At 42.6% G+C, this 18,880-nt stretch overlaps 1 protein-coding gene across 1 annotated transcript in view; it reads left to right on the forward strand.

Annotated features, from left to right (window-relative positions):
* LOC120836286 (glutamate-gated chloride channel) overlaps positions 1 to 18,880 on the forward strand; it is a 126,549-nt gene that overhangs the window by 40,824 nt on the left and 66,845 nt on the right. Inside the window, exon 3 of the mRNA XM_040499105.2 lies at positions 8,211 to 8,314. Coding sequence (XP_040355039.1) covers positions 8,211 to 8,314 — 104 coding nt within the window. The remainder of the gene's footprint in view (positions 1 to 8,210; positions 8,315 to 18,880) is intronic.

Raw genomic sequence — 18,880 nt, forward strand, 5'->3', positions numbered from 1 at the left:
TACCGAGAGCCACACGCTCCTCCGTTTGTATTTCATCCCCCCCCCCCCCCCTCTAGTACCTGCTCGCACCACAGCACGTCAGAGTTTAGATATGCCAGAACGAAAATCGATCGAGGCGTTATGAATATGTCGGTGACAGTGACAGCTACAGGAGACAGAAACTATAGTCGGTGACAGTTCAAGAACGAAGTGGAAGCTCCTCCCACCTTTTTCCGCCTCAGCAGTGCGGACGCTAGAGAGGAGGCGACCTCCTCTCCACCGTTCGCTCTGCTGAAGTGGAAAGGGTGGGAGGAGCTTCCACTTCGTTCTTGAACTGTCACCGACTATAGACATTCCGTGTAGCGGAAGTGTTGTAAGCAGGAGGTGTTAGCTTATAGAGTTCGCTAGTAGCAGCGGTTGATACGAAGTATCAGCGGAATCTTTTATAGAAGCCTTCATTGTCATGCGATATAAACTGCATCTTTCTATTTGATTTTGGCGCCAGAAACGTTTTCTTGCTTCTGTTCCCGAATGCGCTGGGGCCGAGAAATAGCTTGTCAAACTGACCGGTGAGGTATTTTATTTTTCTGTCTCACTCAATATTTGCAACGGGAATAAAATATTCATAATTATTTAGTGAAAAGTTTCAGTGTTGGACAAAATACTCGATAAAAGTATTTAAGTTAAGTTACTAAATACCTGCTTCATAAAGTATTTAAAGTGCTACTCAAGTTACTTTCTCTGTAAAGTATCTTGAGTAGTGTACAAATACTTAGAAATGTAATTCAATTACTTTTGAAGATACTTCCGCATTTCGTAATTTGTATCGACGTCAGTGACAACGACAATTATACAGCTACGCAAATCTGGTTTACCACACACGCAACAGCACAAAACGAAAAAAAAAAAAGTATCGTCGTAGTTCTATTTTATGCAGTCCAACTATAAGGAGCAGGAGCTGCAGGATATTGTCACGAATGGCAAATGATGAGGCGGCGAATAACTGAAAAAAACTAAACGTTTAATGGGGCAACCTTGTGCCCAAAACAAGATAGAGAAAGGCTAGCGTCGCAGGCGTCGATGTCGGCGAAACACCAGGATTGAGCGCTGGCCGAGACTGACTCCGGACCGCCACTCGGAGCACCTTTTGTGCCTGCGTGGGTTTCTGGAACATTCGGCGTAGAACGATCGGCGCGAAGAGCATTCGTAAATCGATCCGACGACGAGGTTCTCGAACTTACGAGATTGTCAAGTTGAAAGAATAAATGAAAGAGGATCCGCTGCCCTGGAATCGAACCCGGAGCCTCCGCGCGAGAGGCAAGCACGGTAGCCATGCATCCGGCCACGCACTCGCTCGGCAACGCGCGTGGCAATATCACTGATACATGTTACAAAACATATCTGGGACAACAAGAAAAAGGTCGCTTTAGCTATTGGGGAGGAGATCAGACCGTGGCGCCCCAAGCGCTTACTACACGGACGGGGACAACGAATACAATGACTCAGCGCTTGGCTGGCATAACCGAACGCGGCGTTAGCGTTCAGCTGGAGTTCGTGTTCTCCAGTGAGGGGGAAGAGGATCCTTTTGTTGTCACTACGGCCTGCATGAGCAATTCAGCATGCACGGTGCCCAGCTCAGCACTAAAGCCCAAGCGGGTTAAGCTCGCATCCTCTGACGACTGCTTTTGGGAGTTCGTTGTTAGTATTTGTACATTTCACCGTACACCCACGAGGACTGTGGGCATGTGCACAGGCCCTGTGTTGGGTAAACACCGAGGTGTAAGGGCAAGAAACGGGTCAGAGCGCCTCGCCAATAGTGACATCGCTAAATATCACATCCTGCGGCGCACCTTCGACGCACAGTTTAACCACAATCCATATTCCCTATATTGGGAGTTCACCATAAACGAACTTCGGATACGGATATCAGTGAATCGATAACGTGGAGAACCCACATAATAGCCACGGCAGTGGTCGCACCTTCTTCAAGTAGGTTGCGTTCAGAAAGGCACTCAGCGTTGGGGACACTTTGTTGGCATTTTGAGAGGTCATCCAGCTCGTACTTCGTTTCCTGTCCTGTTCTCTGCTTATCAATGCTCGCTTAAAGACAGTGTTCGTGAGAGCAATAAGTGACGAACTGACGACAAAAGGAATAGAAACAAAAGAAAACCTCGACGTTCTGCAGTAGCCGGGTCAAATGTACAACAAACAAAACAAAAATGTATTTTTTGTGTCCACTTCTCATTTTCCTCTATTTGTTATTTTCTTAACATTCAAGTCTGCAAGGTTGTCGTAGGTCCTTTCCCGGTCTGCGTTGCGCCTCAGCGTGGCAATCGTTCCTTGCGTAAAACCACCCCTTTTGCTTGAGGATTTATTGGGGTTACCCTAGGAAACAACAGGCGCCTTTGGGAAGGCGAGGGAAAAACCTTAATTGTACGAACTTTTGGCTGAAATATGAGTCACAATCGGCAAAAAAGTGCTGTTTACACGAGCTCAGTCAAAGTCACCGTAGCTAATCGGAGCTAGCAACAGGATTTGGTTGGTCGAAAGAACGTTCACGTTTGCTCGTGCCACGCCCACGCCACTTCATATCGAAAAACTAGGAAAATGGCGGAATGTCGAAAATGCATTTGAGATAATGAGTACAAGATACTAAGAAATGTAATTAAAATATAGTGTCAAATACTCTCTTTAAAGTATTTGCAAGATACGAAGTCACTTCAAAACGTATTTGAAATGCAGTATCCTGAGTAGAGTATTTGAGATAGGCACAAGTGTAGGAAAATAAATGAAAGGTAATTTTTGGCAAACATGCTTTTCCAATATATTCAGTGCTATGCTGTCGAAATAAGGTAATTTTATTATTAAATTAGTTTCGCTCTTAATTTTTTTGAAAGCAAGTTGTCATACTCGTAATTTTTTTCACCTGAAAGGGATACTGACATCCCATAAAGTATTTTCTTTTATTTTGTAAAGTTTTATTTTGTGCCAGGCAATTCAATCTTGTGTAAAAAAAACTAATCAATCAATAGTTTGCTACATCGTCAGGTATATTTCTAATAAAGTAAGAAAAAAAAAAATGCAACTGCTCGAAACCGGGGCCAAGACTGAACTGGGTAGGAAGAACAATCATGGAGGAGGAAAGAGTTAACGAAAATCATGTGGCTGTGAAACTTTTTTTTTTTGTCTTCAATCAATGTGTTTGCGGCTTTTTTGAAGCCACAAAAAAAATAAAATGTTTCACCTTTTTTTTATATTGAATGTGTGCCATCGATGACCCACGACTTTGATTATATTTGGTGGCTGTGCCTAAACCATAGAAAATGGCACGTGACAACGGAGAAGAGAGTAAGCGTTACTCAAACCAGCCAGTTCTCGATCGGAGATTTTTGGGCCGAGAGAAAACGAATTTCCAGTCGTATACTGTGTTCGGGGTAGTTGGACACATGCCGTGTACAAATAGAAAGCTTGGCGAGCATAAATACCATGTCAATGTTACTTTAAGGTAGGTAAATTGCCGTTGTCGCTCCTTCGACGTACAATTGGCATAAATATATGTTCGAAGACTAGGAGAAAATATCTAAGTACACACAGAATAATTACTATCATAGTAGGATGTATTCAAATCTCTCATTAGCAGTGAATGTTTATTAAGATCCTATAATGCGGCTTCAACAGTTTCCCTTTCGTTGTCAAGATAGTAGTCCGTGGTCATACCCCCAAACCATTCCGCTATTTTCATGTTTGTCTAGACATCGATGATTATGTATAAATTCACGTTATTCGTGGTAGTTTTAATCGTGAGAGCCATGTGGCTTGCAGATCCACCGACGAAAAGTGCGCGAGGAGCGCGATCCGGGATGGTATTTGGGTTCACCTTATAACAGCGAACGCGAATGCTATACGGACAGAAGAAAGAAGTGGATGGTACAAGCGCTGACTAGCAACTGAGAGTTTATCTTAGATAAACCGCATAAAAACTAAAAAAAAAGAGGCATACGTCTCTCTAACCATGATGGAATGGCGCCGCTGCATCAGAGAATTGGGTGCTATCGGTTATACAGTTTCATTAGCGATCTTACCCGATCAAAAGATTATACCTTAATTAGTGGTGGGCCGAACTTTCGCCGAATCTCGGGATTCGGAAAAGCCGAACTTTTGCCGAACTTTTCTAAAGATTCGGCAAAGATTCGGCAAAAATACGTTGTTACCAGACTTAACGTTGATATTTCAATTTTTCTTGCTAAAAAGGGTTTTATGTTTCTTTTTTCTTGACTTAAATGCAACATGTAATGCATATTGACATAGTTATTGCTAAATAAAGTGATATTCTACAATATAATTGTATCGGTGTCGTTTTTATGTGTTTACTGGCAATTTTAGTGACTCCTTTCAGAAGTGGCGTGACAGCGAGGTTGAGTAGATGCGAGCGTGCCGCAGGCGCTACCAGAGTTTCGGTTTTGACGCATCATCAGCGCAAGCCTGCGTGTGTGTGTAACATATCAACCTCCTTGGTGTACATTGTGAAAATGAAGGCAATAACGCTGCGTTCTTGCTTTCTCTGGGAGTCACCGTTTTCTGCCCGAAAACGAATGCAACGGTTGCTGAGCCTTCACCGGGAGAGATAATATACTAATGTAATTATGCATGTTTTTTTATTTGAGTCACTTGACGTCAGATTTGCATCAAAGTGTGCGTCCCATATTCGCAACGTCTTGTTTTTAACCTTTAAAATACCAGTTTCTGGTGTTAGGACACACACCAATGTTTCGGAAGATAGGGAGAATTAGGAATGTCGAATGTGCAACGTCGAGCATCATAGTTCTGTGTTTAGTTTTATGCAGATACATGAAAATCGCGAAATAATTCTAATTGAAAAAGCAATATTATTTCGCTTTGGAACAGACTACTCCTGAGCCGAAAACAAAATTGTTATAATTGCGAGGAGTGCTTAGAGTAATAGTCGGCCAATGTTTCAGAATGCTCCGCATCATTTGTCACTTGCGCAGTGGAGTGCGTAAATTACTTGTCGATCTTCTATTCTTGAGTCAGAAAATATTGACGCGAGAACCACACTCGCTCACAAACGCATAGTTACCGTGTTGCCTAGTCCACACCGCGCCGTAACCGCCGGTTGTACTACAATGCACGATGGTAACCGCACACTGCACGCCGCCCATTTGCAATCACATGCTTTGCCCCCCACTCTGAGACCGGGGGGAGGGGGGGGAGCAAGCGCCCTCCTTGCCCCACCCGGTTGGTACGCCCATGGTGTTGGGAGGTACTTTAATCCCATTAAACTTAAAGTACTATTTTTAAGTAGGTTTAGAAAACTTGTTCTTTACTTGTAGTACATTTCCTGAGTACGTAGTTGTATTTCCCTTGAAGCACATTCCCTGAGTACGTAGTTGTACTTCACTTGTACATTCTCTGGGTACCTATGTGTACATTACTCAAATTATTTTTATGGTACTTTCCGAGGCAAGTACAACTCCAGACTTCATAATCCCCTAATATAACCTTGTCAAATTTATATCACAAAATGATGCTCTGTAAGCTCCGAAGAAATACGGGGAGGGATATTCCACTTTCACCAAAAACTCGAGCAGGCAAAGCATCGCTCCGTTTGTGGGCGCCTTTCCCGCAACATTTTGTATTCCCGATACTTCTCGTTCGATCAGCGCAAGCGAGGAGGTTGTAAAATTAGGAGAGGTATCATTTTCCGCTTTTGCAGACTTCATATGGTGATTTCTCTGGATGAAGTAATGGCGGCTATAAGACCGATATAAATAACTGCATTAAAAGTTGAGTGCGTTAAAAATTTACTCTGCGTAAGTAAAACAACTACTCTGTCGTCATTTGACTTATCCAATTTCGGCCGCCATTTCCAAAAATAACGGATGCACCCCATTACCCCTGGGGCAATGCATACCAGTTTATAACAGAAAAAAACAACTACACTGAATGAGGGAATGAAAGTACATTATGTAAGATTATGTTAAAAGTACTTGACTTTAGAAATGCATTGTATTACTTGCGGACCTTAGTACTTTACTTCAGGTCCGCTGCTTCCGGTGCACTTATTACTTTATATTGAGTACATTAGCTCCCACTTACTTTGTAATTACTTCAAGAACAGATGCGCTCCAACACTACTTGCCGATTACTTTGGCTGAAGCAGTTAATTATGATGCGCATGAAAACCATACAAGGCGATAGTTCACTAAGGTGGCTTGTAGCAACATCGGATGCCTGGGATAAATCACGTGAACCTGCTCGAGAGCTTGTTTTTTTTTAATTTTAAATAGCTCTTAAAAAATAATAGAAACAAATAAAAAAAGCTCGACAATGAGTCACATTATTTCCGCATTTTATAAAGATAAAATGCAGCTATTTTTTTTTAAAGAAGATAGGGTGGGTGATGGGGGTCTCCAGAATACATTAGGGGCAAACTCGAGACCGACATTTCTTGCGTCTGCTTCCCTTTATTTAGAACTTTAAGTGTATTCAAAAACAGAATTCCTTAATCTGAGGTTAATGGGAGTATAACGGTACTTCTTGCTTAGTCGGTCCCTGTCGTAACATGTCCTTACTACATCATCCTTGCGTCACTGAAAGCTTAACTCAGATGTTCAGGGCAGGGATCATTATGCTCACGTATCTAGCTTTGTGATTGGTTCCTCGACTTCTAATGTCGCAACCTCATTGGCTGAGCAGCGATAACAAGATACTCGGGACGCAACCACGCCCTGCGCTCCTTAAGCCGTCGGTGCCGGGACGTGTTCGTCTTTACCTGTCCAAGTCATTACTCCACATGCAATTCGTTCTAACGCTCATTAGCGACAAAAAATACTGGATATAATTTAATTTTGCTGCAATCAGGACAAACGTAACTGCCGATTTCTTTTTATTTTTTTTTATTTGTCAGCATAAACCGATTATCCCGCCTCTTTTCGCTCGTCGGTTCCTTCGAGCCAAACGCACACAAAACAAAAATCATTGCCATAGCAATTACAAACGTTTTATCAAATGAGTTGGAATTCATTCTATGTAAAAAAAAAACAAAAAAAAAACGTGCGCGAAAAATTAAAAAGTAAACACGTGGTGTAAAATTTTGAATATTTCAAAGTCCCAAAATTGTAGACGAGCGTCACTCTTGCCAAGATAAAAAAAAAATTAAAACATAATAAATTTTCACGTGCAGATACGTTCATTTGAAAAAGCATAAAAACGGAGAAGTTCCGATCGTGTTAAGAGTGCGCTAATAATTTCAAAATAAAAGCATTAAAAAAATCGTTTTCTCGGTGAACGAAACATAACCAACTGCCATTACTTTTTCCTTCTTTTTTTTTCCTTTGTGTTTTTTTACGCCTATTTGCGGATGAAAAAACGTGCGCAAGTAATTAGGTCCTGAACCTATTTATTCATGCATGGATTTTAAAACACCCCTCATTTGCTTTTTGGCGACAAACTACAACTTAGAAATGATCAATTTCAGTCCATGTGGCAGTCCTCGCAAACATCGGTACGACAAACAAAAATCTCAAGTGCATCGCTTTATAGCACAGCTGAACTCCATTTGTCGCGACCTTCTCTTTCGCTTGCCTTGTCACCAGAAGAAATGCCTGGTAGCACAAAATACTCCGTGAACGGACATAATTTTCTAACGTTCGCAGGTAAAAACAAGCTCGTCAAGCATGTTCTTTTTTTGCTATTTTTTTCTACTTGCGGTATATAATCTCTATTTTTATTAAATACTTCCGTTAGATGTGACCCAAGTGGGAGTTGGTAGTAATTAAAAAGTCGGCGTTGCTGACAGCTCTACATTGACATTAATTCAGTCCTTTATTTTTTTTTTTCAGAATTTCCGCTTTTTTTATTAGTAACTATAAAATTATTGTAAAAAGAAGCAAACAACTCATGATTTTGTTTTTAAATTAGCTTTGAGAGGTAAATTTTTGCGTGTACAACCTGTCATTGGGCGACGGCTCACGTACAGGCGACCGGAAACTGGCCCGCGCGCTACTTGACCAGTTTGTCTTCACATGCAGCTTCAAAATTTTAATTTCGTCCTGGTTTACGTGTTTACGTTGATTGAGTCTACCTTGGTAACTAACCTTTATACATATTAAACCTGCTTTCAGGAGTACATGGCATTGGTGACTTGTTGATACCCCTTTTGAAATTTTTGTGAGTAACATTTTTCTCGCTTTGTTTTCTTTCTTTCGCAGGGGCAAGGCAAATTTCCGCGCGATAGAAAAGCGGATTTTGGACAGTATCATTGGCCAGGGTCGTTATGACTGCAGAATACGGCCCATGGGGATCAACAACACAGGTGAGATTTTTGCTCCCCTCAACCAAATCTGTCAACGTGCATCGCTGACAACTGAATGCCCGCTTCGCATGAGGTTTAGCGACACTAGTTGCCCCTGCACGCCTCAACGTTCTGTACGTTCTCGTGCGGTACATTAAATTGCGTCATTATGGTATTCAGAACATTGCTTGCTGTATGTCATTATGCATGACAGTACGCTGGCGTTATTGTATATAAAGCTTGTCGTATATTGAAATACATGAACCATACTCAAATTCATGGGTCGTAGCAGCAAATAGAATGCTAAGTTTGAATAAAGAATTGACAACTCTATAAAGAAGCAGCTTTGTGACATCTGTGTCCGTGTACCGGTGACGTATTTTGCGCCTCTTATGCAGTGGTGTGGGTTTTTTTCTATTACTGCATATGCCGATTACAAGCACTGACCCTGCAAGGGTCCGATATAGCGTATTGTATCAGGACGTTACTATGTAGATTGAATCTCCTTCGGAGCATACTCCAAGAAATAAGTGCCTTTTTCTATAGAGACTGTGCCCTCATCGGTTGAAATATCTTTGTCGCCTAATAGTGAATATGTATAATAACAAATCTGGTTGTATATTGAAACAATTATATTAACAGCAGCAGAAAGTCGGTTTTAATTAAAAATATGTTATATACCACCGCGCAACGCTGGTCGGCATCCACATATTACTCTAAATAAGGAGCTCTATAAGACTCACCCATGTGTTTTTTCTATGATACAAATCATAGATGGCGCTGGTAGCCTTCACAGCGCACTGATGTTTATACCTTATTTACATGCAAGCAAAATATGAAATGGAGTGCAGGAGGCCTTCTAACGAACTAGTAATGGTTGACGAAGTTAAGAATGTTTCCCAACATTGCCGTTTTAGGGGTAGCTTGAGTCGAGGGGTCGAAAGAAAAGCTAAGTTAATCACAAAGCTAACCGGTATCTCCACTAAATATCATCACGGAATTAATTCTAGATGCTTCTTGACCTGCTATGAAACATTTAGTTTATGTTTTGACTCGAAAACTAGGAAAAAGGATCTGGATTATAGCAATAGATGAACAATCGATTTTTTCGTGTAAACAAACTTTTATTAACAGGCCTCGTACTTATGACAAAAATTCTATGGTCCGCTTTTTTCTGGCATTCGAGAAATGAATACTTAGAGAGATAAGTATCTCTCTAAGTATACATAAGTATATATAATATATATTTACTATATAAGATATAGTAAATTAGCCTTTGCTTTTGAAAATAGAATGCTTTGTTACTTTCGGATTTTATTTTGCAGAAAAATTATCTCATTTTAAGACATCAGAGCCTCTTGTTTTTGTCTTAGGTATTCTATTGGCAGATGGAGAACAATGGCCTTGTTCTTTTTACTGAATTACTGTGATTACGTGGGGCCTCCAAACGTCCTAGCAGAAAACCGATGACTCGCGTAAGATAAGTAAGATAAGCAAGTAAGGAAATTTTGAGTATCAAAAAATTACGCTATAGTTTCCCGTATTTTTTCCGCCAAGTGAGCGGGCGTTTGTGAGGGCTTTTTATAGCATTCATACAATTCTTAGAGGCACTAAGGAACCGAATGAGGCGGACCATTTAGTTCGTTAGGCGGCCGAATTGAACCCTAAATAAAATTTGCCATCGGTCAGTTAACTTAGGCATCCGAGAGGGCATTGAATTCTAGCCGAAGATGAACTAATACCGTTAAGAAGTTGGACGAGGCAAGCGAATTACCGTGACCTCCTGGTGAGTCCGTGCAGAGAAACTGGGTAATGCGATAGAGGAATCCTCCGGGACAGCGCACCGGGGCCCGACTCCGTCCTTTGTTTGCCCCCACGAATGATCGGGCAACGCTGAGCCGGAAAAAGGGCTCAGGGCTTACGTGGAGGTTTTGGCCGAAAAGGCGAAGCGAGGAAAGGGTTCGAGGCGAGCAGAGACGGCGGGCAACTGGGCCGGCATTGATTCGACGCGGTATCGAGCAAATTACTGCAGACTCATCACGAGTTGGCAGCAGCGTTGCTTCGACCGGGCGTCGTCGCCTCCCTTTAGTGGAGGCTGCGGCGAGAGAGGGAGGATCGACGGGCCCTGCTTCTTCCACGGGACAACGCGAAATTTATCTCCGGTCTCGAGAGATTTTCGGAAAACCGAAGAGGTGCAAATCGAAGAAGGAACCGCGCGTGCAGAATAAGAGAGAAAAAATAAATGAATAAATAAAGCTCCACGACTAAACATAAAAATGCGTCCGTATAAACACGCCGTAGGTCTGGGTTAGTTCCTAATTGGGCTGCCGATTGCTCCGTCTCTTTCTTACTTTTGTTGTCATTTGTCTGACTTTTGTAACTCGGCCCCTTTTCCGATTCCTCTTACCCGTACTCGCATCCTCAACCTTTATAAGCCGCGCTTGCTCCTTCCCCCTTCCCTTTCACATCATCTCTCTCTTCCTTTCTCTGGGACCACTGATTCTTGCTTTCACGAATGTGCGTACAGTATTGCGACTTGGCAGCCGCCTTCCTTCCGCTGCACGCTGCATCTCTTGGGCAAATCGAAGATGAGCGTGGTTTGGCTCGCTCGCTTGGCAAAGACGAGGGAGGAACTGAGGGGGAACTTGGGATCGAGCTAACGAGCCAGAAGACTATGGATTTCCAGGAGATGCCGGAACCGGCCCGTGATACAGAAAAGGAACTCTCCCACCACCCGTCCCCCCTTTTCCCCTGTTTTCTCGGAGAAGAAAAAAGGAGATATAAAGAGGGAGCTTCGATTACCAATCGTCTCTTCCCAAAAAGGGCTCTGCTCCACTCTCAACTTTCGGGTAGCCACGTCTTAGGCTTGTCCGTATCGGAGGTCCTGCAGAGTTTTGTTTTCTTTTCCTCTTGTATTTTTTGTTGTTGCATTCGTTGTTTGTCATATTTTGTGTTTGCTCTCTTCGCCTTTGGGACCTTCTACCGTCCTCTCGCTTTTGCGGCGGTTCACTGCTTAGACTTGGATTTTTTGTTTGGTGTTTCTCTTGGTTTCCTCCATCGTTCTCTGCGCCAGCAGCTCGGCGATTAGTATCTCCCCAAATCTTTTACCGTTTGCTGGCCCCCAACTAGATTACTAGAGAAGGGACTGTTAACAGAAGTAGAAAGGCTTTTTTTTTTTCGGTTGGAAGGGTGAAGTATGTATCAAATAAAATACCTAGAATATAGTATTCTTTCTTTAAATTTAGGCTAACAAAAGATATAGAAAAAGTAGCTAAACTGCCTTTCCTAGCGCGTTTTTCTTTCACTGTGTTGACGAAACTTGCCCGCTAGATGCCGCATCTCTCGTATAGACCAACTCAACTCTGTTACGCCACGCTGCTGTGGTGGCGCTTCAATCGCACTTACGGTCTAGGCATGTGGGTGGAAGTTGCCATGCGGGACGAGCGTTCCTGAGTTGTTTTGGAAGAACCCAGACTATACCTTGCCTTCTCATCAAAACGCCACGATTGGGGCTGCACTAAACAAGTCGGTCAAGGTACGAAGATAAGACTTTATATTTGCGGCCTGCTCGGTTCGTCTGAAAAAGTACCGTGAAAAGGGGATAGGACACGCCGTCGGACCACCATTGCTTGTGCTGGAAGCACTGAGTTAAATTTACGGATACTTGGGGTCATCAGATTTATTTGTTTTGTTTCAACATAAACGCGGGAAAACCGTCAAGTTGTCCGACCCACATGCGGACCACGTTCAGTGCGTCTTCACGTTAACACGGCTGTCTGATCGTTTAAACTGTCGTATCTTCTTTTAAACTCGTTCAAACTGTCTTCCTTTCTTTTAAAATCTTCCAAACTGTCGTCTCTTGCTTTAAACGGCAGCGACAAGTCGTGCAAACGTTGCGATAAGAAGTGCAGGCTTCAGAAGACTTTTAAGTTTAATGGCTGTATGGGGTATAGAGGCTCGGTATCATCAGGAGATCCAGGGTGTTGATCATTGTTACCAGGGACCATCACCAAATTGTTATGCCTGACTCAGTTGGCCTGGTTATGTCTGGGATTTTCAGTATCGACGTCAAGCATCGCAGGCAGCTATCGCCCACGCCTTTGCAGCCCGAACGACGTCGCGACTGAAAATAGCGAGCAGACTCTCAGCGTGCGAATCAGGCTTTAGCGTCCATTTTACGAAGTTCACGTCTTAATTTGACGTAAAATTTTGCTTTGTAACGAGCCACGTTAACTTCTAACTAGGAAGAAATTGCTTAGGCAGACTTACAATCAACAATTCCAATGGCTCGCTGATGCGGAACGCGGCGCTTCTTGCCCACACCCCACCGCGCAAGCGCGGCGCCGGTGGCGTGCTGCTCCGGTTTGCTTTTTAGAATGAGTTAATGTATATAAGCGTGTGCTGTGTTGGATTAAAAGTTAAATTCAGGCGCTATAGTCAAATCAGGATGGCAGCCTTTTTTTTTATTTTTATTTTATGCATAAACATAATTTACACAATATGTCTTGAATGCCACGGCTAGTGCATAATGCTGCGCTTTGTGCGCAACGCCTTGCGGTAAAATATCATTTATGCGGATGCTTTAACGTAATGTTTTCCTCACAAAATGCACCTGCATTTAAAATGATAAATTGTAATGGAACTACTACTAAATTATTTATTTTATGACCAAAAAAACTGTCATTTGTTTCATTCGCACGTGGTAGAAATACCCTTCTCTTGTTTGCAGAGCAATAACTGAAGGAAGGAAGAACGCAGAAAATTTGTTTCTCTTAATTCTTCGTTCTGGGCTAGTTTATTAGTGATTATGACATGCTATGCTTCATGATTTGCATTTTGTTGAAACGAGTTTGAAATCTTCATTTCAAACGCGGAATCATCTCACACTTGTTCGCCATGAAGAGTTGTCCAACATAAAGAAGAAAATGAATTTTATTTTCCAATATGGTATATGAATGACGGAAGTAAGGAAAAAAAGCTGTACAACAGTATGATGAAGCTCTTTCTCTTTTGTAGTTTCATATAGAACATGTGACATCGAAGTATACATAGAAACAGCTTAAAAGCTCAACATTCCACATCTTACAACATAAGCGGCTCTTTTCAATTGTTTTATTTATCTGTATTTAACTCGCCACGAAATTTTTCATTATGACTATTAAAATTAGGTGGATGTTATTGTTTAGGAGAGCATTTGGCGTTGTAGGAAGTGAGTATTTTAGTGATTGAGAAAGAAATATTTATTCAGACAAAGTGGTACAACCCAAATATTCGCCGAGTGAGTTGCATCGGAAATAGTATGCTCTCTCACATAAGCAAGATTAGCCCGGCCATCGACATGTTTTATAATTTTAAACTGACCGTAAGTTTGTACTTGCACAAATCACAAACACGAAATATATCGTATTTTAACAACAAACTTTGGGTCCTTGAAGTGTAGGAGTCATTGAAATATAGGTGATAAAATATGCGAGCCTGGTTGGCCAAAGATGACGCTAATAAGATTGATTCAATCGAGCAGTTTCGACTTCAATGTTTTAAAAACTGTAGCAACCCACAATAGCTCAAAAATGACTTATGAGTACACATTTTTACGGATACACTTCGCGAAAAGCTTTCATTTCTGTTATCGGTGCCGCAAAACATGTGAAACTCGTCACAATAATGAAATTCTGGACACAAAGTAACGTAAATGTTATTTTGTGTATTCAAATACTTTAAAATATGTTAAAACATTTTGTTGGAATCTTGAAATAATAAAATTTTTGTAACATATGATTGCAAAATTAAACTGCATTCTTCTATATTCTAATATTTTGGTTATATCACCAACTTGATGAGAATCAAAATTCGGGTTTAACACAGATGATTTATTCATAGCTCATACAAACGAACTGATTGAGAAAAGTTTAATCCCAACATTTGTACTATCAAATTTGGCAGAGCAACCTTCACTCTAAAAAAAGGGGGTGTAGGCGTTACACCCCTTGTCACATATACGACACCCCAAAACTTCAGTTGGATGTACAGCGCGCTGAGGTCGAACAGACGGCCCCAACGTTTGCGGGAGGGTTGATGACGGTGCGATATAACATATTAAACAGCTAAAGTACGTATCAAAGTCTGCAGGAAAAAAAAGCACAGGTTTTGCAGTTGTGCCTAGAAAACCCCGATAACTTTTTTTACAGTCAGTCACACTTACACTAACTATTTTAATGACTTGTACAACTCGGCTATCAAGCCGCTTGTGAAATTTGGTAGCGTCGGTATTACTTCAGTGTGCTGTACATCCTACTGAAGTTTTGGGGTGTCGTATATGTGACAAGGGGTGTAACGCCTACACCCCCCTTTTTTTAGAGTGTTCGCCCTGGATTAAATAGAGCTTAGCACTAAAACAATCAGTACGAACGTAAGAACTGGAATACTTTCGAATTTATAGTCCTCACGCTCTGACAGGGAGTTTACGTTAAATTATCCAGAGAATACCATTTGTAGCCTTCGATAAAGGCAATATACCAGACAAAATAATTTATTTTTGTCCCAATAAGAAAAGTGTGATACATAAAGACGACTATTAAACGTCTGCATATTTGCTGAAGTAACGTCACACACCTACGAAGCATTCTAATACATGTTCACGCAATATGCCAGAGCTAAGCCTCTTGTGCGAGTAAGTCTAAGATCCAAGAGCTTCGACCAAGATGGCGTAGAGCTTCAACAGCATTGCCCGTCTGGGACTGACACCCCCACTACAAATTCGAAAACAGGTCTCCTTTGCATCCTCTCAAGAACTCAAGAAGACGAAAACCCGTCAAAGTAATGCGCAACGACGCAGAAGTAGAACGGAACAGGAACGTCACTTCTACCTGGGCCTTCTTATTGACTTTCTTGTGGCGGCCGGTGGTGTGAAAGCGTCTGGGGCAGTGCCGACACATTTTAGGCGTCCTTAAAAACTTCCTAACGCTTCCCGGGTACGTTCTTAAAAAAAATAAATACTTTATAGACATACTAATATCAACATCCGGTGAACTAAACAAGACGCGGATAAATGCTCCCGCAACTTTACACTTCGACTTTACTTAGAGAAACGCGGCGACGTAAAATGAAGCCCAAAAGAAGCACATATAGAGTTTTGATGGCAAAAGGGTATGCGATACGCCCCTTGGTACGAACTCGCTCGGCCTCGTTGTCGGAGAACCGTCTCCAGCCTACTCACGTACGTAGTAGTACGGTTGGAGGCTCCTATTGCACTCAATGCGTCCACCGCAGAATTCGTGTAAGTGTGCGTGCAGAGGCAAGCAGCAAAACGTGCACGTAGCCACCTCAAAGCTACACACGACCAACGGTGTCTTCACGAGAAACCGAGCTTCTAATGGCACGGGACTCGAGACTTCGGCTCATTAATGCGCAGGGTTTACAAGTTGAAACCCATTACCGATTTCAAACGCCAAACTGATGCAGATGAAAGGAACCCTGTTCCGATTACTCCGAAACACAGAGCGTTTACAAAAATATGACATCAAATCACACCAGAAAAACCCGGGAACTATGCGGTTTTAACTTCTCACGACTGTATTGCGTGCGGGAAAGTAAAATATGTCCACCACATTGTTGGGTACTGCCGGGATGCACTGAAGCTCTGAAAACACTACGGCGTTCATTAAGAAGTGAGTTACACACGCACCTTTAAGGTAAAAAACATTTCGTTTCCGGTAGCTATTAGGTAACTGGCACATGGCGATATTCTTACCATTTTCCCGAAAGACTACCTTCACGAACCTTCAACTCTTACGTGAAGCCGGAAACCCATAAAGGTTTCCGGAATATATTAAAAATGCCACTCTCTAATAATTGAATAATCTCTAACAATTGAAAAAAAAAAAAAGAAATTACGCGGGTACTAGCTGTGGGACTTCAGTGCTTCCATGCCGTTCTTTTACGAAGAAGCGTCAGTATTTTATGAAGTAAACATTTGCGAACGTGGGTCCCGTTTCATCGGGACCACACGATCGAAGCGCCACGTCTAAATAGCACGGTCAACTCCCAACTTCTCATGCCACCTCCTACCGCCCGCTTTCCTCCCCCAGTCGCTTTGGCGGAGTGCTTTCGCACAAAGGCCCGTTCACACTCATGCGGCCTTTTGAAACTGGGTGCCTTGAAACCTCTTTCAACGATAGGACACACTGGCGCCATCTATTGGGTCGCAGTGTAAACTTGGCGGTCCGGCATATTTTTTAATTCTCTCGCGCATTATCCTTTCTTGCTTGAATCGAAAAACTATTGTAAACATTATAAACGACCCTTTCTTCTAGGTATTACGGACATTTGATCTCGGAAATCCCGCAAAGCCTTCGCTCTTGTGAAATGAAGTTCCAGGGTCATCTCATAGAAGCCGCCAGAATACCAGTGCGTTCCCTCGTCCTAAGAGGTTTTAAGAGGTTTCAACAGGTCTCGTCTCTCTCAGGCTACGTTTACATGAATGCGACAGCAGCGCATCGGATCCAGTTAGCGAATCGGATCCACTTCAACCACTAAGTTTACATGGATTCGGATCGACCAGCAGCGGCACCTCGTGTCGAAGGATCACAACGCAAACCTCGTGACCTTCAGATTGTTTCCGCGGGGTCCGGTTTGCCTAGCGGCAGGAGAAGCAAAGCTCCCGTAATCCCTCGCTCGAGCACTCGATTCGATCCGCTAGCGTGTACATGGAGAGTCTCGATTCGGATTGACCATCTCAAACCACGCCGTCCCAGCGGACCGGATCGACTCCGATCCGATCCGATCCGAGTTGTTTACATGGACCGATTCGATTCGTTAACTGGATCCGATGCGCTGCAGTCGCATCCATGTAAACGTAGCCTCTGTCGTACTCGGTTGCAAGAGTGTGAACGGGCCTTAAGTTGGGAAATATTTAAGCCAACTCCTGGTCATTCACATATTTTATTCTCTTCTCGATTTACATATATAACTTTTCCCCCGACCCTGAAGATACTATATAGTTATGCTTCGGCCTTGAATCTGTTTTCCCACTCCCCGAAAGAGCCTATACAATGCTGGACAATAGAAGAACAAACACCTCATCGACGTTTTCTTGCGATTTTTTTACAGAGGCTCTAGCATTCGATATCCAACTTTGCGTCTATGATGGCGCCGGTCCTAAGCCGAGCCGATCAGACCGGCAGCTTACATACAAGGATATATGCTAATGTAGAAAAAAAATGCTACGATTGTATGTATTAATTCCGGATTTCACGCTGCCTAGTTCGCCTCTACAAAATGGCGCACCACTTTGATGCTTACGAATACACATCCTAGCCAACATTATCTACGGTCCTGCACCCAAGCGTAAACGTTGCTTTAGAATTTTGGAACAAAGCATGCTTCGTACTCATGATGAGTAGAAATGCCGTCAATATAAACTCATTTCCTAAACAAACCATCTGTGAATATCACGCAGCTATTAATATTACGCTAACATCTGCGTAAAACCTTTTATTCAATTTATTTACCTCTCGTATCTCTTCCTTTTTTGCGTTCAAGACAATCTGACCTCGAATTTCCGTCTAATTACAGGGCGAATTCTTCCAGCTTTGTTTGGTTACCGTAACATATGCATTCAGTCACTACAATAAATGTTTCATTTTGCTACCGTAGAATAACCCCGCAAATTCCACTGGCACGCTTTCTTTGATTCCACTAATAGACGACACATAAAAAAAAAAGTGTAATTTTCGAGTGCGTCGAAAATTACCCTAACTTATATTAACCTCCCCAACATGGTATATGTCAACGACCGCAATTACCTCTTGTCGCTTTCACCTCCGCATTACGAGCCACGACCTTTCATTGTTTCAAACTAGACTACAGGAAGCCTTCCTACTTTCAGATTCCTTTCGACTTTTTGTTGTTGTTGTCGTTGCTTTCTGGCGGTTTATCACCTTGCGTGAGGTTCACGCTGGGACGACTCTTCCTCCAACAAGCCGGAATTAAAAATCTCTGGCTCCCACTAACAAACAGGGCCTTTCTTAGAGGCTGCACACGACCGGCCCGTATCAGCCAAGCGTAAGAGCGAGCGCGCCGGGGAGCCAGTCAGCCAGCGTGGTAGGGTCCAAATTTTATTAAGGTGATAAATTCCACGAGGAAAACCGAGCATTCTCTCCGCTCTCACGAGAAAAGGATGCCTGGCATCTTTTGTAAATACAACCAACAAATGCTTCGAGTTCTTTCTTCTTAAAATCGCGAGAGATTCACCCGAAACCAGCTGATCTGCAGCTAAAGTAAAGGAGCGAACAGACTAAGCACGACGAAGAAGACGAAAGCGGGAGATTAATCGACTGCACGAAGGAGGCTACCGAAGTGGAAATCGCCCGCAAACCTGCGTTCTCCGTTTTTGTTTCCTCGGAGCGATGCGGAATGTCCGGACTTTACTGCCGCTGAATGGAGCGGCTTCTCACGCGGTACTCGAAAGCAGCCATGGAAAATTTTTAATAACGCACTAACTTGTTGAATATGGGTGTTTATTTTCCTCTTTTTGTTTCGCGATGAAATGTTTCCATATCCGGTGCTGTCGAGTGTAAATGCGATAAT

Source organism: Ixodes scapularis, unplaced genomic scaffold, assembly GCF_016920785.2.
Source record: "Ixodes scapularis isolate PalLabHiFi unplaced genomic scaffold, ASM1692078v2 PGA_scaffold0__279_contigs__length_252992795, whole genome shotgun sequence".
Taxonomy (NCBI): Eukaryota; Metazoa; Arthropoda; class Arachnida; order Ixodida; family Ixodidae; genus Ixodes; species Ixodes scapularis.